Below are 21691 nucleotides of genomic sequence, written 5' to 3'. Positions count from 1 at the left end.
GTAGCTGTGAGGGATGAAGAAAACGCAGCTCAGTCTAGATATATGACCTAAATTAACCTATTCTCTTCCTTTTAGCCTTCTTCTCAAATATCCCTGCTTTAAGTTGCATGGTGTGATACTGAAATAGTTAGCTTATTCTTTCTCTCATGCTATTTAATGAATGAGAGCCTTCCATCTTTTTACTGCTCTTTTTTTTTTTTTTTTGCTATAACAGAGAAGAGTCTCATCCTTGTTTTCTGGTTAAATGCACTTTTAGTCGCTTCAATAAATGAACTTTAAATATATATAGTGAATGCTTATGCTACTGTTATATAACATCACATGTAATAACAGAGATTCAAATTAAACGTTAGTAAAATAGGAACTTCAGCAGCTTGTCAAGCAGGTATTATAGCTTTAGCACTCCTCCCTCTGGGTTGGAACAGGGCTAATTGCTTATAGTAAACACTCGCGTTCAGCTGAACCTAGGGGTACACAAACTTAGAAAGATCCACCACAATTCAGAGCCTTACCAGCACAGGTGACAGATATTCAGTGATGCATAAAGCCTCCTTTTAGGACAACAGCTAGAATATATTCCAATGTCCTCTACCAAAGTTAAAGTCTTATGTGCAGAGGTATTGTGTGCGTTATTAGTAATGTTTTGTATTTCCACGATTATTCCACCCTACAAAGCACAGGGAAAACATACAAGATAGTAATTAAACGTTCTTTTCTTTCTTGGTACTCACACAGGGACAAGGTCTCTGGAGCAACTGTTTTTGTTCTTTTCACAAATGAATAGTGAAATATGAGTTGGAATAGGAAGATGCCAGTTTCATTTTCTGACAACAAAACATCCGAAACTAACAGTGGGCTGGTAAACTCAATCTGGCACTTGCTGTTTTTTCCTAACAAGTACTGAATTGTGAAAAGGGACAGCAAAGAACTGGGGAAAAAAAAAAAAATAGAAATAGGAGAAAACATTGTGCAGTGAAAAAAGCTGAAGAGTCAGCATGTTTAGATTTATTTTTATTTTAAGCTGTAAGAAAATCTAGGAAAGCAGTGGATAAATGTTTACCTAAGGAGAAAATAGTTATTGCCAAAAGGTTCTTTTATTTAGCAGAGAAAACTTAAGACCAGGTGCATTCAATTTGGAAAGAAAACTCATTACTAAGCTTGAGGGCAGACTAACCAGGTGTGAAGAGATCTTCCATCAAGTCTTCAGATGAGGACTGGAACCCATCTGGAGAAGTTCTAGCTTCATACGAGTAAGTGAGCAAAAATTGGTAGTGGGATGGGAACTTTTGTGTTTTATATATTGACATTGATACTGTATTTGTACAGTACACACACGCATATAGTGGAAGTGGTGATTTTGTGAGTCTTGATGGCTTTAGACTCTGAAGTAAAGAAAGTGGTAGGTAAGAAAAAGAAAGCGGTTTCTGTCACAGGATGAGGGTTGTATAGGAACTTTTTACATAAGATTTGTTAAAGATTGGTTGAAAGCAATTATAACTTCTGTTACTAATATTCTGTTAGGTACTAAAGCATTTATAAAATAATTTGAATACTGAACATAAGCATATTGTGGTTTACTTTAGTAGGTGAAGGATTCTCTTATAATGGAGCAATGATAGCAATTAAACCTAGCATTTCTATTATGTGCTCAAAATGTTTGTCAACTAGATACAAGACCTACAGTTGTTGCATGGGTTTTCATATGCTATTAGTGAAATCTGCTAGGGTTTTGAAAAGTTTGACGTAACTGTTTTCTCTTGGTGGATAAAACAATGTAATTGTAAGCAACTTTTTAAAGTATATTAAGGATGTGAAGTACCAAACCAGTGGCTATACTGTGCAAATGCATATATAAATTGTTTAGTCAGGCAAATGTTCAAAAAAAGTGTTTTCTAAAGAAAATAAACTTCACATCTCTCCTTAATTTGTTGCTTGTAAGTGTTGCTAATAGCAGTAATGCAAGGTTTTTCTGAGTGAGAAGCTTTAGTTTATTAACAAACAACTTTTTAAAAAGATATAAAATTCATTTCTGTTGTGTTACTTCTCTGCTTTGCCCATGTCCACATTTATTTGCTGAAATGAAATAAAAATGTTCAACTTATTCTATTCTGCAGAACTGCAGTGTTTTGTATGGTAATTTAACCATTTTCATGCTTTCTAAGGCTTTAGTAGTGTTAATCTTTAATAAATCTTAGGGCCTAGTAATATTATAATGTAAAAGTGATGTTAACCAGCCTAAATAGGTTTAATGTGAAAGCATGCAGTATCTGTTATAATGACTTTTGTAGTTTTTATGCAACTAGTTAGAGGAAGATATCTAATTAATGAGCTGTTTTGGATGGCTTGCTGAGTTGAATCTCCTCTTGTGCTGGCTGCAGCCTGGGCAACAGCAGGAGGTGGTGTGTTGCCATGCTCTACTCTTGTGAGTTTGCTGGCAGGGCTGCATTCCCTATGAGGGTTAGGGCTGCAGAAAAGGAAGGACAATTAGTGACCCCCAGGACCCTTCAGATGTGTAGTGATGCAGAGGATATCAGTTTATGTTAAAATAAGTTAACACAATGGTTGCAAGTAGCTAATTTTGTATTGAGCAGTGTTAATTTGATGAGTATGACATGAGCCATTTAATTTGCAATGATTAATCTCCTTGCTGCCACATTCTCACTCTGAAAAACAATGGGTATCTGGTAAATCACAGGAACTGAAGTGGCAGGATCATCTGGTGGCTAACTTGGAATTTGCAGTACTTCCTATTCCTAACAAAACAGTTCTTATGTAGGCTGGATAATTCATGTCAAACAGTACTGAGATAAGTTTTAACTATTATTTATTCATAAAGAATCTATCTAAATCTTGGGAGCTTTTTAGACTTGTCCGTATAATCAATTATTTCCTGAATCCTTTTTCTCTGTAATTGATCTGTCATGTAGTAGGTAAAGATGAGACCGTTGCTCTTTAGATGATCAGTTCAGGAGTAATGAGTGTACGTGTACAAAAGTAAAGTATACGTTCAATGGACAGCTCTTCTTATAAACCTGTTCCCTCCTCTGAATTATGTTCATCTACTTCATATTAATTTTGGAATAATTGCATCTACCTAATGAAAGGTAGTAAAAAATGGACACAATGTGTTTATCTAGGATTAAAGCACATTAACAAAATCTCTGGATTTAGGTCTTGACCTGCTTCTGATGTGACCTAGTTGTAAGAATGCATGACCCAAACTCCCCACTGCTGTTGTTTTAATGCCACTCTTTCTCCATGTATTAGATGAGTGGTTACTCCAGCCTCCTTTCTCAAACACTTTGAAATTCTCAGAGTGGATTTCATCCCCTGTGATTTGTCCCTGTAGCTTATGTTTCATGTCATAATCTCTGGGATTGAGTTATGTGGATCAATCCTTTTCTAACAGCAGATCTGATTACTGTTTCTTATCAATTCTTGATATGGCTGAGCCCAAATTTCTGACCTGAAATCTGGAGACCAGTAACAAAATTGCCTCTTCAGACAGGTTTCTACTGTTTGAGTTTCAAAGGAAACATGAAGATTTCTTGGTTAGAAAAATATCCTCGTACTTTGTGTACATCAGTGACTTCTGTTTTTGTGAACAGCTTGATTATGTGTGCACCAAGAAGACAATGGCAGCGAAGTCACAGTTAGGAAAATAAATAAATAAATATTCAGTAAATTGGGCTTTTGGCTCAGGTTGGGGATGTTTACTTCAAAGGCTGAAAATAATAACAGAGCACCTGGGTCCAGTTTCCTCATAAGATGCTACAGAACACTGCTCCTACTGTGGGGTTGTTAGGTGTAATCAAATCAGACAGTCTTGCATGGAGCTGCTTCTGAATACTTCTGCAGAGCTACTGTCCTCCTGAAAAAAAACATTTATGTGTCAAAATGTTCTGTAAGAGAAGCCTAGATGACAAATTCAAACCTAAAGGAATAGACCTCTCCCTGACTACAGCATCTGTCCTGGGAAAACAAGCAGCTCTTCTTTCCTGTTCTCTTCTGCTATCTTATTTTAGTAAATAAACTAGTAGTCAGAATGTTGTTCATAATTGGACTGGACAGTAATAGCTCATGATGCAAATTAGTAGCTCTGAGTGTCTCTGCGCAGTTCAGGGCAGCACGCTGCAATGCTGGGCTGCAGGAGCTCCTGTTGCTAGCCATGCACGACTGGAAGTGCAGAGCTGGGGCCAGAGGCAAGGTGCTGTGTGCCTGACACTAAGCTGCGTGGCCAGCAGTTGGGTTCCAGTTTGATCTGTGTGGATTAAGAGGCATACTTTGTTTAAATCTGCTGAATACTATTAACCTGATAGGTTTAGAGGCTTTGACTGTGAGCTGTAACCAGCACATGGTTATACGGATGTTGTCTGGTTCATCCTTTCAAAAGTCCAGTGCCTATACTTGTAAACAGACAAAAAACCACCCCCCCCCCAAAATGTTAAGGTAGATCTGTTCTTAATACCTGCAGTATGCATCCCTAGGCTCTTCCTTATGGGCCCCTTGAATTTAGGCTGAGAACAGCTATTCTGGGGTCCGCAGTCCAAACTTTCCTTGCTGTTTCTCTGTGGTCTCAGTGTTCCCATTTTCTGCTCAGTGCTTGTGAGGCCATGCCTGTGTGTAGTTCTGAGATCTTCAATACAAAAGATATGTGGAGCTACAGAGGAAAGCCCAGCAAAGGGCTGTGAAGGACAGTTTATGGAACTAGACAATCATTCTCATAAGGAACGGCTGACAGAGCTGGAACTGTTCATTCTGGAGAAGGCCTAGGGGGGTCCCAGCAATGTGTACAAATACCTGCAGTGAGGGACTTCTTGGTGGCAACCAGTGACTTGGCGTCACAGGAGGGATAGAATAAAACAGCATCAGTTCATTTGTTTTCAGATAATACTTATGATATTGGGCTCTGTGTTCAGTTGAGGCAGATCTTAGACTGTGCCTGTTAGGCTCACAAGAGCGTATGGACAGTAAGAGGGTAATACTTATTGTGAGAGGGAGTTCAGGAAAGATGAGTGAAGCTCACCTCTGTTTTAAAGGGAACTTTACTTGTTGACAAACAGTTAAAAGCAAAAATGCTTAATTTTGTTTTGGAGAGATGGATTCTTCTCCAGATTCTCTTGGTCAGAGGAACATGTTTTTAGACAAAAGACAACTTTGAAAAGTCTTCTATCTACAAGGTCACATTTGGCATTCCTGCAGAATGTTCTAGGAGATTTCCTCCCTTCAAACTCTCAGCTACTTTTAACCATAAGATCATTTTGTCTCTAACTCATTTGTCATCATCCATGCCTGTTAAACTACTGCGTAGCAGCAGTTTGGTGTTAATCTCTGGCAGCACGTGCTGAGATCTTAATGCTGACACAGCTTTAAAGGGATAACCCAACTACACAGCCATAGCAAGATGTCTTTGGAGATCTATCTTGGATATGGAAAATAGGATAGGTTGGGAGTCAATCTAACCTGTTTAGGGAATGGAAAAGAATTTGTGATTGAGAGAGATGCGCGTACAGGGATATAAGCATAGTTCTATATTTTGATGTGAATGAGTAAACAGTCAGCACTATAATAAATCTCCAAGGCATTTGATCCCAATAAACCATCTTAATCCTCAGGGCTGTTCTGGAAGTGAGAGATAACTGCACAGAAGGAGAAATGTTCTTAGCATAAAACCCATATCTGTGTTTATTCTGCACGTTAGAGAGTTTCAGACTCTTCTCTCTTCCTCCTCAATGCTGATGTGCGCTTCATCTGCAGTCTGCCAGCTCCTTTCACTAATAAGAGCCTTTTAATTTGGATATTTATTGTTGCTAGCAAGGGCCAAGACAAAAGAAAAATCAAAACATAGAGTAAGGCTTGGGCTGATGCTTCCCTGGTGGTATGCCCTCTGTTTCAGTGATGTTTCACTAGGGATAAGAGTCTCTATTTTTATTTTTTAATTAGCTATATATGTGAGCCTGTGCTGTGTGGGAGGATGTATTTCTACACCTCTGCACTTAAAATGCCTCTGAGTTGAATGTTTTTGTGGCTATTGTCTCCTCATTGCTGCACTGTCTTCGCTGTTGTCTGCATTGCAGACAATGTGCTATGGCTCAGAAATGCACAGTCAGTAAAGTGCTGAAACTAATTTAATTTGTTGCCCTCACTGAAGACTGAATCAGACTTTAATGGTTGAGAGCAAGAGCACGTCCTATATCCAGAAATAGGTATAGCTGGTCTTCAGGTTGCGTCACCACATCATATTTGCACCTCTCAACCAAAGACTCAGTTAAGGAGGATCATTGATGTACTGCAGACTGCCTGCTATTAAAGACTGAGCCACATGCAAGGTGCTGTGATTTTTCCTTTTATTCTGATAGTCTTCAGCCCAGCATTTGCCACTCTACTATTTCAGTCCTTGAGTCTAAGGACGTTCCAGCACAGAACATAATGTCTGATGGTGCTGGTCTAACACTAGTTCTCTTCTGGCCTAAACTGTGAGACAGAATTGAAACTGGGACTACTATTTATAGTTCAGAAATCTCCTGTATAAATAAGAAAATTATTCATCACTTTTGTTCATTAGTCAGTTAGTTTGTGAAATTTTCTTGGCTGGGTGGATGAATGGCTTTTACGTACCGGGCTTTGACTCAGCTCAGGATTGTAAATTAAAGCTGACTTCTGCCCCCCACAGGTGGATGATAGGGTTGAGGGGTTGCATAATATGAATTTTTCCTCTATTTTTTTCTGGAGTGTTTCTTAGAAAGGACAGTTACGTTTTCTGTATCTTAAGGTGTTTTAACACTCTTCAGCCCAGATGTTAATATATAAACGTCATTAAAATAATATAAGTTAACTTATCTTGTAGAATTTGGTTTATGCATTTGGTTTTGAGTACTTCAGGGACTGGAAATATGGTTTGAGTTCCTCTCATAGTTATGAAAATGACAGTGTTGAGCAGGACAGCAAAAGCATCAACCTAGATTGGAACTGCTTGAGGTGTGACAAAACAATCATACTGCATAGATGTTTCACATTTAAACTTAACTCTATTTGTGTTTTTGGAACAATCATCTCTAGTTTAGTTTGCTTTTGTATGGAAAGGACTTGTAAGAATTTATATTGAAGCTGTGAGATGTAACTGCATAGGTGGCAGTGTCAGATGACTTAGCATATGGGATACATTAGATGATACTGTTGGCCAGGTTTTGTGTGGAATCCAAAAGGAAGATGACACCAGATGTTTCCACACTTAAAGTTATGTAAGCTTGTTTATTAGTCTGTATAAATACTGGATCCCCCTTCCAGTGAATTCGGAGCCTTTACTTAGGAGAAAACACAAATGAGAGGTCCTACACAATGTCAGCAAAGGTTCTCCAAATCCTCATTGCAACTGGGGCTCTCCAGGGATTGCAGATACAGATGATGAAAAAATTTTAGGGCAGTTGGTGATAATAGAATTGTAGAATCATTATAGTTGTAAAAGACCTCTCAGATCATCTGGTTCAATCAGTGATGTATCTTTCTTAATCGCTATAGTTAATCTTATGTAGTAATGATTAGGTGCATTGCCTTCTTCTCTCTTATTCTTGCTGTCCTATTTCACTTATTGTTTTAGACATATGGCAAAACATAGTGCTAGCATTATGTGTGATGTACTCATCTTACATGTGTACATTAATTGCAGTAGCCCAGTATGTTTAATGCAGTTGCCCAGCTGATGGACTGGGTTTGCATTTGCCCAGAGAATTAATTTTGTTCCATTGTATGAGAAGAATGGCACTAGGTCAATGGGAAAATAATAATACACAGTGTTATTAAATATAAAAACAAGAATATTAAATCTATTTATTGATCTTTTTCTATGAAAGAAATCTTGACTTTGTGATCACTAAAAATTAGTTCTTTTGAGGGGCCCGGTAGTAGTTTCCTAGACACAGTATTAGCAAGAATTACGGAGTAGAAACTGCCCTCCACAATTTCCCTTGTGCATTGTGAAGATTTATTCAGAAACATCGTGATTTTTGTTCCTCATCACAGCTTGGCTAGCTTTTTTTTTTTTTTTTTTAAAAATTAGTTAACACCATGAGTTAATTGGGGGGGGGGGGGGGAGGGGAGGAAGGGGTAACTTTCAGAGGATTATGGAATGAGAATATGCTCTGTTAACTTTAGGGCAAGTTTTTCCATTAGCTTTCCATTTCCATTTATCCCAATAACGAGATCTTTGTTAGCTGGAATCTTGGCAACACTTTGTGCTTCAGTGCAGATTGTGAAAGATAATCAACCTCACCTTCCATTGACCCAGGATTTGAAGAACTGTAGTATGATGAATAGTCTTAATTCCTATAATTATGTGTAATAATATTGTGTTGTTATAGATGTTATCATAATTGGTATAAAAAATTGTTTATAGCAAAATATTACAGGTTGAGGCTGTGATTTTCTGCAGGAATTTGCAGCCAATAAAGGATTCTGGTAGAACAGAAGTTGCTTTGGGTATTAAAATGAATTCAGATACATATGGCTTTACCAGCGTGTGTATGTTAATGTAAGTAGGCATTATTAAGAAGCAGTTGATAACCCAATACTTTCCATTCTAAAATGGTTCTTTCTTAATTTTAAAAGGGCTTGTTCTCTTTTTGGAAGTTCCTGTTTTTCTTTTATGTGCTCTAAGTCTTTGAAAACTGGCAGCACCACAGACAGTGTACTTTATAGTCATGAGTAAAGAGAGCAGGAGTCTGGAAGCTTTGAGGGATAATCTTGTTATAACTATAGATACAGCCTCAGGCAGGACTCTGTCTTGTTTTCCACCCTTACACAGAGGAGATACAAGAGACAACTCACAGTGTAACAATGGTTGTAGATTAATGTCTGTGAATCTGGGAACAGTCAAGACTGAATAAACCATCAGGCATTATATGATGCAGCAGAAATGTTGGAGATGTTGCCTAGAGAGTGCGAACGGACCTACTGAGTCTTGTTCTTTATGTCTAGGTGAGGCCAGGATTCAGGGTGAAAATGATGCAATTAACCTCTTGTCTATATGCAGATGGACAAAGAGGGCTTGATTTGGATCACACAAACTTTTGTATTGCTGATGCTTCTTATCTCTTACTTTCTTGGCTTTAGAAACAGAAGCCTGTAGTGTGCAGCCTGGAAGGCCAACTGTACCCTGGACTGAAGGGGTGGCCAGCAGGGAGAGGGAGGTGGCTGTTCCCTTCTGCTCTGCTCTTGTGATGCTCCATCTGGAGTGTTGAGTCCAGGTTCAGGGCCCCCAGCATAAAAAAAAGTCAGGGAACTGTTGGTGTGGGTCCAGAGAAAGGCAACAAAGATGATCTAAAGACTGGAACACCTCTCCTATGAAGACAGTCTGGGGGAGATGGGCTTGTTCAGCATGGAAAAGAGAAGGTGGGAAGACCTTATTGTGGCCTTCCAATACTTGTGATCAGGAGGGAAACTGACCTTTTGCACAGTAGGATAGTAATAGAGGGGATGGTTTTGAACTAAGAGGGAAGACTTAGGTTATTATTTACTCAGAAGATGGTGAGGCCCTGGAACAAGTTACCCAGAGAAGTTGTGGATGTCTCATCCTTGGAGACTTCAAGGCCAGGCTGGATGAGGCTCTGGGCAATTTGATCTAGTGCATGATTCTGTGGTTGGTAACCTTGAATACATCAGGGGGATTGGAACTAGCTGATTGTTGAGGTCCCTTCCAACCCAAGCCATTCTGTGAAAACAAAACCACAGTCTTCATCTGCTTCCCAGATGCTTAGCTGTACATTTAGGTTGCTCCTTGGTTGTCTTCTGTGAACAGATGGACAAGAGATAAATGGAGTGATAGATGAAAATTTTGAATGACTTCAAATTGTGCTTGGTGGCAGGAGCAGAGGTTTGTGTTTCTGTTGGTTTTGTACAGAGCTTGGGATAGCACAATTTCAAATGAATTTAAGCTAATAACGTGCTCATACAGCTCGTTGCTTGCATGTTGAAGTGGAATTCTTCAGGTGATTTATGGCAGGCCTCTGAATTTCAGCCCTCTGAATTTGTCTCCTGCTCTGGTGGCAAGTCATATATGGTAAACCATATGTTTACAGGGATCTTGTCCATCACTTACCTGCATTATTTCATACAGTAAAAGCTAATTGTAAAAGTACATTAGCACTAGTTGTTTGAGATTCTCTGACCATTACAGTGAAATGACCTCAATTTTTACAGGTATTTGCGTAGCTGATTTTTCCTGTTTTCAGAAAGAATTATCCACTTAAATGCCTTAAGCACTTTTTCAGATGTATGCAGTTCAACACACACTCTTGTGTATGCATGCTCTGGTCCTCTCTCATGTTATCCATGTGAATGATCCATAAACATCAAGTCCCTGTAGACTAAAATGTTTACTGAATGTTTATGTTTGAATGGCATCGTATTTGTAGGTCAGTGAAACATGATGTGAACAGACCCTTGAGAGAATGCAGGTTATCAGAAACATTTGGAGACAGAAAATATTGCACTATGCAATGTGCATGATCCGAGGAGAAACTAGGGTGAGGTGAAACAAGTAATCTTGATGTAGTGTTCTGTGAAATTAGATAAGTTTTAATTTTGTTTCTTAAACAGCCTGACAAGTATTGATACTCCTAATCAGTGGAAGTTTTCCAGTAATACTTAGTAAGGCAAGACCTCCCACTCCAACCTCCTACATTTATAATGATAGTTCTTGTTGGTATTACTTCACTGCAATCATGGCAAGTTTCTCCTCAGAACCCAGGCAGGCAATAGTCTTCTCTTGTGAGTGTTTCTGGTCTCCTCAGGAGACTGAGTGATGCTTAGAACTGTAAGCAAGACTTGTTGCCCTTCCTTCTCACTGCCTTAGCTTAAATATGAGGCAGGGGTTTGTTTTGCCATGAAGTATTATCTTCTATGGGCCATACAAACCTTAGCATCTAGAGACCTGGCATCATAGAATAGGAACAGCTATGCAGAACAGGCTGCCCTGGGAAGTGGTGGAGTCACTGTCCCTGGAGGTTTCCAAGAAATGTGGATGTGGCACTTAGAGACATGATTTAGCCAGCATTGTGGTGGTGGGTTAATGATTCGATTAGACTATGTTATTCGACTATTCTATGCTCAGATCTTAAGGGAGTGTTTTAGCATTTGGCCTTAGGAGGCTGTGAAAAACCTCTGCAGAAAGCAGAACAGTTTCTGTGTTGTGGTGAACAGTTTCATGAAGGGTAGTTAAGTATCTCATGCAGGGATCTTTGGAAAGTGAGATGTTGCTTATCTGTAGAAAAATGCTGAGAGAAGCAACTGCCAAGCCTTAGACCTTGAAAAAAGAGCTAGATCCCTAGCTGAGAGATCATGGTATGGTGATTGTGTCTGCTTCAGATTTTCCAGAAACTGGAGCAAGTCCAACAAAGGACCAAAAAGATCAATAAAGAATTGGGGCATCTGTTGTACAAGGAGAGGTCAGTAGAGCTGTTCAGCCTGGAGAAGAGAATGTTCAGGGAAGGGACCTTTATGAATAGTGTATAAATTGCAGATAGAAAAAAGACTAAATCAGGGTCTTTTCTGTGGTGCCCAGAAAAAGAACAAGAAGAAATGGGTGTGCATCAAAGAACATCTCATCTGAACACAGCCGAAAAGCTTGTTTACTGTGAGGGCTGTCAGACACCAAATGGGTAGCACAAAGAGGTCTGTGGGAATATTCAAAGCATGACTGGACGTGTCCCCTGAGGTCTCCACAGCTGACTCAGATTTGGAGAAATAGAGCCTGCAGTAGGTGATCTTCCAGAAGTCCCTTTCATCCTCAAGAATTCTGAGATTTTGTGATTAGCCAAAAACTACACAATAAGCGTACACCATTTATGCAAAAATGAAGCCTCCTTTCTGACCTTTCTGACATGTTCATTTAGCCCAAGTGATAAAATGTTTGCTACATGACAGAGAAAATAAGGAGTGGCTGTAGCCACAGGGTTGGGGTATTTAAGGCTATCAAATACCTAGGGTATTTAAGGTATTTAATTGCTTCACATAACATTTCATAATTGTGTGAAGTATAATGGGTTTAAAGACAAGCATTGAGGCAAAAATATAAATCTTTTTTTTCTTCTTTTTTCTTTTTTTTTCTTTTTTCATTCTTTCTTTCTTTCTTTTTTTTTTTTTTTTTTTTCTCAGAACATTTGGGAAGAGATTGTTGTTACATTTAGACCTAGATCTTCCTCACGCCAACCAACTGCTACAGTAGTGGGAATGTTAGGTACCAGTCATCACCAAGGAATGTCATGATTTTAGGAGAGGGACAAATGTGGAGAGAAGTTTAGACAGGAAATTCTGGTTTAGAGCCTTGTGAAGATTCTGTAAGGTGTCAGAACATGATTCACAAAAGAAACTGAATGTACCTGAATGAAAAAAAAAATATGAACATGAATATTCTCACCCATACAAACGTTAGAACAAAACCAAAATAAAACAAAAAAGAAAAAAAAGAAAAATAAAAGAGGAAATCGGAGATCTACTCTAGAACTACTCTTTTACCCACTGTGGTGATGATTGGGAGGTGTTATGAAGTAGGTTCGTTGAATTTATGCATTGCAAAGGAAAGAATTAAGATTAATTGGATTAAAGAAAGAATAAAATGCTTATTTTGTAATCTAGTGATGGGACACTCATGGGGTACCTGCATTAGAAAATGCTTTTCATATTTAGAGGGTTGGAATTTCCCTTAAGTCTTTTGGAAATAAAAACCCAGCAACATCCAGGGCTTTGGGAAGAACATTTTATTGCTAAGCATATCTTTAAACAAAATGCAAATAAGAAAAGAAAAAGAATCAAAAAGGAAGAAGAAAAAGAATGGTGAAAAAAGCAATAACATCACAATAACTCAAATAAAAATTCTTAAGATTGTCCATAAAGCAACAGGGATATGGTAGAAGCCCACATACAGGAATGCACATGTTCCCAAAGCTGTCCAATAGAAACTTACACAAAAAAAAGGAAAGTGTAATTGTTTTTTTTCCTCTTAACTTAAAAAAGGAAACAAAAAAGGAAAGGAAGAAAGGAAATCATTTCACAAGACTCCAAGACTCCAAGAACAGCAATCTTTTACAGACATCAAGATATAATCAACTCTATATAGATTTGGCCAGTTAAATCATCTAAAATCGTGCTTTCATACCTTTTTAAAACCTGTCTTTTTTTTTTTTCTTTTTAGTATAAAAAATAAAAAAGGAAAAAAAAGCTCAACCTCTCACGCACACGCACCACACACACATACACACTGAAAATATTTGTTAACATGAAAGCAGCTTCTCTAAATGTTTGAGAAGGCTGTTTGTTTGAATTTAAGTTCCCATGTGCGTGTGTGTATTTGATGACACTTTTTCAAAGTCAAATATTCATGCGACTTATGAACACCAGCAAGAGTAGATTTCTAAACCTAAACAGCTGATTAGTTTTCATCTGTACACAGAAAAAGTGTGCATTTCTGATACTCCAGAGCTCTCAATCCATCTTGGTGGTTTTTTTTTTTTTTGTTGGTTTTCTCTCTGTCTCTCTTTCTCCCTCATTTAGTTCTTTTGTTTTGTTTTGGTTGTTGTTGTTTTTTGCATGTGACAGGCATGGCCATCACCATCTGGCTATTTTTCTATAGAGTAAGATAATCCTCTTTACAGTAACTGGGAAAATGTAGAAACCAAACAACCAAATAAAATCAATTAAAAACAAAAGACATTCCCAATTTAACCATAAAACAGTATATACACCTTCAGGGTATTCATACAGAAATTATACTAGCAAAAAAAATAGTAGTAAAATATGTAAACAAAATTTCAGATTTTTTTTCTTGACACAGGTAACTGTGACAAAGGTAAAGTACACGCTTTCTTCACATTTTACGGTTTGCTTTTGTTTTCTGTTTCTTTTTACTTTGTTCTTCAAGACCATTCTCATTCCACATCAAGACCATAACAGAACCTCTGTTCCAGTCGTCCCATCAAACATACCACGATAAATATATCTGTGTGTATATATATATATTATATTATTAAATTCCTTTTTCTTTATTTTGTGTGTCACAGCAGCTTTATTTTCTTTTATATAAAAGAGAAGGAAAAGAGAGAATAGGGCAAATGGAAAGACAGAGATGATCTGTAATGCCAAGCTACAAAATTAAAATATTACATATGAAAAAAACGGTTTTATGTCAAAAAAGAAAAAACACTATACATTTTTGCATTCTTGTACAAGTGTTTAACTTTTCATACATTTTATGGGTCTTATCACAAGTTGAACTCCAGTGGTGTCTTTCCGATCTCTTTATTAAACTGATTTATTATCATTTTTTTTGCATGCATTGCAATCAGTCACAGAACTAGAACCCGGAGGAAAGTTCCTTTATTTTTGCATGGTATATTTAGCTCAGAATGACTAACTGTTTCTTAAGCATTCTTTTTCTGAGTCTTGAAATCCTCTTAACCATAGTTTGGCTGTGCTAATGCATACTAAGTGATATTCTCAAATAATTCCAAAGATTCTGATCAGGACAGACCCAAACCCATCTATTCTTCAGTTCATTTGCAAATCCTGGAGGCAGATCCAAGGGGACCAGCTTTCCATGATAATTTTCTTCATCAGCACCCATCACACACTTTCACTGCATTGTTAGCAAATAACTTACTGCAAGACGACGGTTTCTAGAGACAACACAACCAGATATGCAGAGTAAACACCATGAGTAGCTTTTGAGTTCATATATGGCAATAGTCTCTCTTTATTTACTATGAATTTTTTTTTCTCCGAGATTTCTTCTCAACACGTATCCCTGGTTCATGCTCCCCACCCCCACAATGATCTTCTCCACCCTTTCCTCCCACACCCAAAAGTAAACAAAATCAAAAATAAAACAACCCGAGAAACCAAACCAAAATCCAACAATCTCCAAAATCATTTATTCCCCTCCTCCAATCTTGAAAAATTATGTGTGCTGGACACAGCCAGATCAGTTTGTTTGATTTTTTTTTTTTTGTTGTTGTTTAATAATGTTTGCATTCTTTTTCTTTTCTTTCCTTTTTTTACTTTCTTTTTTTTTTTTCTTTTTTTTTTTCTTTTCTTTTTTTAAATAACTAAACTGAAAAATTATTGATACAGTCAGGAATCACGAACATTGTTAAAGACTCACTTGGAGATATGAAACAAGTAAGCCATGAAGTCTTCTACTTTTGCAGAAAGTTCAGCGGAGGAGGAGATTTGGAGACATCCAAGTTCACTAACAGGGCAGAGCTGTATGCGCCATCTCCAGAACGCTAAGTGTGCTTTATAATACATTAGGGCAGAGTTTGCTGACTCCAAGTGATGACTGAGACATTAACAGTCACTGCTGATAATATTTTTTCCCAATACTTTTTCCCACAAATGATATCTCCTAATCTCGTTCACTGCAATGGTTCTGATAGTTAAATCTCATTAAGTATTTATATATTTATATATAAATAAGTATTCTTTTTTACACATAATACTCTTTGTCCTTGTTTTTCTGTTTCTTGTGGCCACTCTTTGAGCTCTGCTGCTTCTCCTTCATGAGCGTGCCATTGCTCTGGGCAGAGTTGCTGATGTAGTTTCGCGTCTCGTCCACCTGATAGGACCCCTCGTCCCTGTTCCTGTACTTGTACATGGCGTACAGGAGGATGAGGATGCAGAGGGCGGCAGCAGCCACAATGCCGACGACCATCCCCGTTGTGCTGCTCGATTCACGGACCACCTCTGAGGCCCCCGGAACCCGTCTGATTCCTGGCTCCGTGGGGTTTGCTGTGGGCACATTACGGAACATGGGGGAAGTGATTAGCGGGCTCTTCAGCTTTGTGCTGTCTAGCTCATAGGCAGTGGGCAACGGAAGCAAGACTATGTCAGGCTGGGGTTTGAGCTCACGGTTATTCATTTTGCCAGCTGGCAATTTGGGTACCATCCCAGTCGAGGACGAAGCTGTGGAGCGGATCAGCTCAGGGGACAAAGACGTGGTAGTAGTCCTACCAGTTTCGGAGACTTTGTTAGGTCTAAAGTCCTTGGATTCCCACTTGGGTGCGTGTGCTTTGTAGCCACCTTCGAAGATTGAAGTGGAAAGACTCTTATCTGTTACCAAGGAGAAGGTGGTGTAAAAATCTTCATCATCAGTAGGGGGTAGGTTAGAGTCAAAGGTTTCCCCTGAGCCATACCCAGATATCACCAAGCCATCATCATCACAACCATCGCTGCCTTGGTCCGACAAGCAAGGTAACCCCGCCTCAGAGGTCATGGACAGGGAATCTTTGGTGGTCTCAATAATGGTGAGGAGGGGGCGAAAGGTAGGGGGAAGTGTAATGAAAGGTGCACGAGTAGCAATAGGAGGGATATCTAAAGGGTCTTCTACAAGTAGAGGAATAACTAATTCACCTCCTGGGATGGAAAAGAGAAGAAAAAAAAAGAAGATTAGTACATGTTACTGATACAAGACACTATTTTCAATCTCTTAAGGGCAGTACAAGGACGTGGGCATTATTAGTAAGTGTCAGGGGTCAGATTTCCTGCCCAGCTACGCTACCAACAACTTTCCTGGGGGTTTCTTCGCTTCTTGCCTCCCACTCTACTTTTGGCATTGATCAATCATGTGTTCTATTTTCTTTCACCCAAGTCTATGCTAAGTTTTTATAGTGAAACACTACATATTTTTGGAGACTCAAATTTTTGCTTTTGAAGATACTCTCAAGTGACTCTCTGGGCATCAATTTTTGATACTGATCTTTCTTGAGCAATTGGTTACAAGAGTGTTAAAATGAACTATTTCAGACCACCAATTCATCTATGTTCTTAGAGAGATTTTACTGTTCATCTTACCGGTTTTTCCTCCTCTGGCTCTTTTCATTTAAGAGAACGCTGGTATTTCTTCTCTGATTTTCAAGTGTGTTTTCCCCCTGTGGTATTTTCTAAGGCCTTTCCCTAAGGCCTTTCCCATTCATCCATTTCTTCCTGATTGTTGCCCAGTTTTTAAATTGTGAGAATGTTCATGGAAGTGAGGTATAGAATAAGAACCAGGTACTTACTAGGGTCCGGGAAGGTACTGAGCTCTACTTGATGCTTGTTCATTTCTTTTTAAGCTTACCTTTCAGTTCTACATTAGACATGCCCCTTGCCTTTTGTCTTCTTGAGCTGCTAATGTCATATTATCTTGAGCTTTGGTTCTTCTTTATATCCTTTTTGTATAATTTGATTAAAACTTAAGAAAATAATTAATTGTGATTGATGATGCAACCAAATAAGAATTCTGATGACCCAAATTAGTGCTTGAATCTGCACAGCAGCAATTGTCTTCATACCTGCCGTTACTTTGTGACACACAGATATCAGTGCTATTTTTTCCTAGCAAGGTGGCTAGGTGCCTACAAAGGAATAAAAATGAAGTAGGTGCCTAACCTACTCTGAAAGTGTAATTTAACTGTAGCTGTAATTTTTGTACCTTACTGAAGTATAACATGAAATGAGAAAACCAGAGTGTCATTTCTAAGATGATTGGCTTCTGTGCAGAAATATTGTTATTCATAGTTGAGTAGTCTTGATTTGTCTATATATTGTAAAATGAGTTTATTATTTCCTCTTTTGAGCTTAGAAATAATTAACACTCCAGTGTTTTACTCTGATATGGAGGTATAATAATTCATTCCTTTAATTCACTGAGTTGAGATTGCAGTCTTCTGTTAATATGCAAGTTGCTGACACATTTTTAGGTCATTGCTTTTGAAAGTTTGTGTATAAATTTTCCCATGGCCATTTCTCTTTGGTGAGTCACTTACTTACTTAAGCTAGGTGTTGATTTAAATGTAACTGAAGATTTTATTTGACACAATGAGTAGTCATCCAGATCTGTTAGAAATAGCACAAGTCATATTTAAATATTTGTAGGAAAACTTTAGCTAATTTCTATTCACTGATTCTCAAAGAAAGAGATGCAAAAAGAATATTAGGTTCTAAATAAATAATTCTGGCTTTTACTTACATATTCATAATTGTTAATGAACAGTCTGGTATTGTTATGATGCTGAATGACATTAGGGTTTTGCTCTTTTCTACCTGCACTATATGTTACACGCACTTGTTTCCTATTAAATACTGTCAGAAATGTCCACGGAATTTTTAAGAAGTATGAAATCATAATCCATTCTAAATGTATTTGGAAAGCAGTATATTTGAACAACTCACACACTGAAGAGGATAGTAATACACTGAAAAAAAGGTACTTAACAATTTGATTCAATATGTATAGTTGAACTAGCAACATGGCTTATCCTTAATGAAAAATGAAGTGGTGAGACAGTTTAATAAATCAGTCAGAATTAACTCACAGATCCCAGGGTAGAAATGAGGCCAAAATAAGGAATGTGCCATTTTACATATTCTACTAACATACCTACATTCAAACTGGTTTTTAAAACAAGATAAAAAGGGCCAATCTGAATGTGCTTTTTGGTTTTTTGAAGTTCCTCAGCATAGTCATATCACTTCTCTTACAGAAGAGATGACAAAGAAATACATATAGCAAAAAATGTAGAAAAAGCAAAAAGTATAGTCTGCCAAGTGGGTACACGGCATTTTGTGTTTGCGCAGCTGAGCTGTTTTCTGCTCAGTGCAAACTGGAGCATGTAATACGATTTAGATGTGTCCAGAAGCCCTATCCATGGTCAGAGTAGGGCATTTGTAATTTATGCACACAGGTGGTCTCAAGATAATCTTAGAGTACACCTCAGAGGGAAATGTCATCTGTGAGTCTGCAAAAAATGAATAAAAATAATATAAATTAATTGCTTATTAAATCAACATGCATGGATGTGTTATTTAAGTTCCTGAAAGGCAGGGGTAAATAGTGTCCCTTTAAGTGATTTTTTTTTTCTTTTTTTTTTTTTTTTTTTTTTTCTCCAGATTGCTATTTTGCTGTTGAACAACAATATTCATCTGTGAATTTCATGCACCATCTGTGACATCCAATTGGAAAAAAAAAAAAAGAGTTTGGCAGCTTTTAATTGTTCATCTAAGTCTTTGAAGTACCTCTGTTACATTACACTAGCACATGACTTTAGTATGCAGCTCATCTGCCTCACACTGGGGCAATATTTTGGGTAGTTTTCTTCTAAAACTGAATAATTCCTGTCCTATTTACAATTAATTTCATCAAAAGATTCAGAAACATCTCACATTTAGTTTGAAAATCTTTCTTTTCTCCCAGTAAGCCTTGAGCCTTGCCTTAAAAGCAATTAATAGTTCTACAAGTTGTGGGGTTTTGTTTGTTTGTTTTGGGTGGTTTATTATTATTATTCTTATTATTATTTGCTTCTTTTCAGTCAAGGACTTGAATCAGTGATAAAGACTGCTGCCATCGTGTTCATCCTGAAATGTCAAGGAAAGTTGATTGAGTTGCTAGGACAAGTGATGCGTCACATAAGTGAAGGAGAGCAGATCAAAACTTTTTTTTCTCTAGCAAGTCTGTTGGAATAACAAGACTGAATCAAGAAATAGTTTTATGGAGTTTTAATTTCAATTGGAAGAAGTGAAATACCTTTCATATCAGGAAGACTGGATGAACTTCAGCTTATAATTATTTAACCTCATTTCTAGTTTTATTCCTGTGACCAACAGCCATACTATTTTTGCTTACATGCTAAAGGACTGTTAAAAGTCCTCAATTAGGAATTACTTCTTCGTTATATTCATTTGCTACATTTACTTAATATAGCATACTTCAGGGGAGTGACTGGTAGATGGCATTAAGGGTGGGTAGTGATGGTTTGAATGTTTGTTTTTTCTTTGTTTGCAATGCAAAAAACTGTGGGACACGTTGGAGAAGGTAACTTGGAAAAAGCACTCTGTAAGTGTCAATGTAGACACTGTTTTATTGGTATGTTAGGCACCTATGCAAAACTCACAGCAAGACAGAGTTTATATCTCTATTAGTATGCATACGCAATGAACACTTCTTGGGGTGTCTGGTTTATAGAGAAGTTAAAGCATCCTTTAAGATGACATGTTAAAAATGCCTCTCTGTCTAAAAAAAGAAGAAAAAAACCCAAACTGTTATCTAAGGATGACAGCAAGTGTAAATTGTGAAAAGCTCCACAGAAAGTGTGAGAAACATGATCACAAACATCTATGGAAGGGAACAAGAGCAAATTTTCTTACTTTGGAACAACTGTGTTACTGATACTGCATTTCTACTTGTAAGAAACACAAGAGGGAGTCTCATGACAGGCAGATGATGAGTGTGCATGCAAGGGGGGGCCATCTTTCACAGAGTGACAGATGAGACAGCAGGAAACTGCCTAGAGCCAGTGAACCCTTTGATGGAGAATTGGTGCCTCTTGCCCAGGGCTCCAAGTTGCTTTAAAGGTAAGCTCAGAAAGCTTTAAAAGACAAAGTGCAACATCATTGCCAAGTCTCTTCGCAAAGGATTGCTGGACTCTGAAAGGTTTGCTGTGAAAGACAAGTGCTTCAAAGATTTGGGTCTCTGGAGAAAGCTAAGGAGGAGGATCTAAAACACCTTACCTGATGACTGGAAAAGGTGAAATACATCTGAGGCAGGTTTAATGTTTGATATTGCTATCTGAATTTTGGGCCTTGGATTAAAAACAAATATTCATATGAGATTTGACTCTGTGGATGATATGGACTGTTCTCTGGTAGTTACAGGTTTCTTTCACCCCTTTTTACTGTTGGCTGCTCAGCACCAATTAGTGGTATGCTGTCAGGACTGCTTTTGAGTTCCAAAGATTTCACAGTGACTTTCCAGACTTCTGCTTTCTCTCCAAAGCAGGGAACAGATAATTCCCCCTTAAGAAATATGTTTTATAAAAGCTTGTTTTGTCAATGATTAAATGGAAGGAAAACAGATAAAACTGTTTCCTCTGCAGCTATACAGATACAAAATTAATTTACCAATCAAAACCAGCATTGTGAAAATGTTACTGATCAGCAAAGGGGCAGCAGCACTGTGAGAGGTGAAGTGTGTGAGATGGGAAACCTTGTACCAAGCAGCCCCATGCTTCTCTTGGCTTTCTCAGTTCATGAAACAAACACAGCATGTATATTCCTTAAAAGTGAGCCCTTAAATCTATCACATACACTATTTTCACAGAGTTGTGCTTTTCTTTAAACTATCAAGATCATTGGGAATATAAAAGGTCTACTTTAGCCTTGAAGCTGCCCTGCTTTTTGCTGTATGAGTATATTTATAGATATATAATTCATACCTCTGGGGTTGATCTCCAGTAAGAGTTCTCTGCCACTGGAAAACACAGCATGTTAAAAATTTAATAGAAGTCTTATGAACTGTAAGGATGTTGTGGGTGAATCATGAACGCAGAGGGCACTAAAAATGGGGAAAAACAGAAACTGAAAAACTGTAGCAGCTGCCAGCTTTCATCTTCACAGCCACAACTGCTTAACTGGAGACTCAGGAAGCAAAGTGATAGAGTATAATGGGTGCACAAAGATGAACTCTTGACTGGTGTTGATAAGGGACACACCCTTAACGTCTCTTTCTTTTCCAGCTGTATTTGAAGAGCTTTTAAATTATATCCAAATTCTGCAGCCAAAGTTTGTCATTTGTATATTCTTCTTATGTTGCTCCTATGAAATTTGACTTTTTTTAGTATGACATACTTGTCATAGAAAATAATTCCTTACTTTTTCCCCTCTGAATCAA

The 21691-nt window shown here is 37.9% G+C and overlaps 1 protein-coding gene and 1 long non-coding RNA gene across 44 annotated transcripts in view; one reads left to right on the top strand and one right to left on the bottom strand.

The window, feature by feature from the left end:
- Window positions 1-19459, top strand: part of LOC107315131 (uncharacterized) — a 67166-nt gene extending 47707 nt beyond the window's left edge. Inside the window, exon 7 of one of the 2 annotated variants that reach the window (XR_014946742.1) lies at window positions 19335-19459. This is a non-coding gene — a long non-coding RNA (uncharacterized LOC107315131). Of the gene's footprint in view, window positions 1-18915; window positions 19008-19334 lie in introns of those variants that run through there. The other variant, XR_001555796.3, reaches the window with a different exon arrangement.
- Window positions 12738-21691, bottom strand: part of NRXN3 (neurexin 3) — an 887795-nt gene continuing 878841 nt past the window's right edge. For 19 of the 42 annotated variants that reach the window (XM_085549250.1, XM_085549251.1, XM_085549257.1 and 16 more), the window contains one exon: window positions 12738-16401. In XM_085549250.1, the coding sequence (XP_085405376.1) occupies window positions 15476-16401 (926 nt within the window). In that variant the 3' untranslated portion in view covers window positions 12738-15475. Of the gene's footprint in view, window positions 16402-18533; window positions 18765-18975; window positions 21272-21691 lie in introns of those variants that run through there. The other 23 variants (XR_014946731.1, XR_014946732.1, XR_014946734.1 and 20 more) reach the window with 7 other exon arrangements.

Source organism: Coturnix japonica, chromosome 5, assembly GCF_054131305.1.
Source record: "Coturnix japonica strain WE chromosome 5, WE-NBRP24, whole genome shotgun sequence".
NCBI lineage: Eukaryota > Metazoa > Chordata > Aves > Galliformes > Phasianidae > Coturnix > Coturnix japonica.
This window is presented reverse-complemented; position numbering and strand designations above follow the sequence as displayed.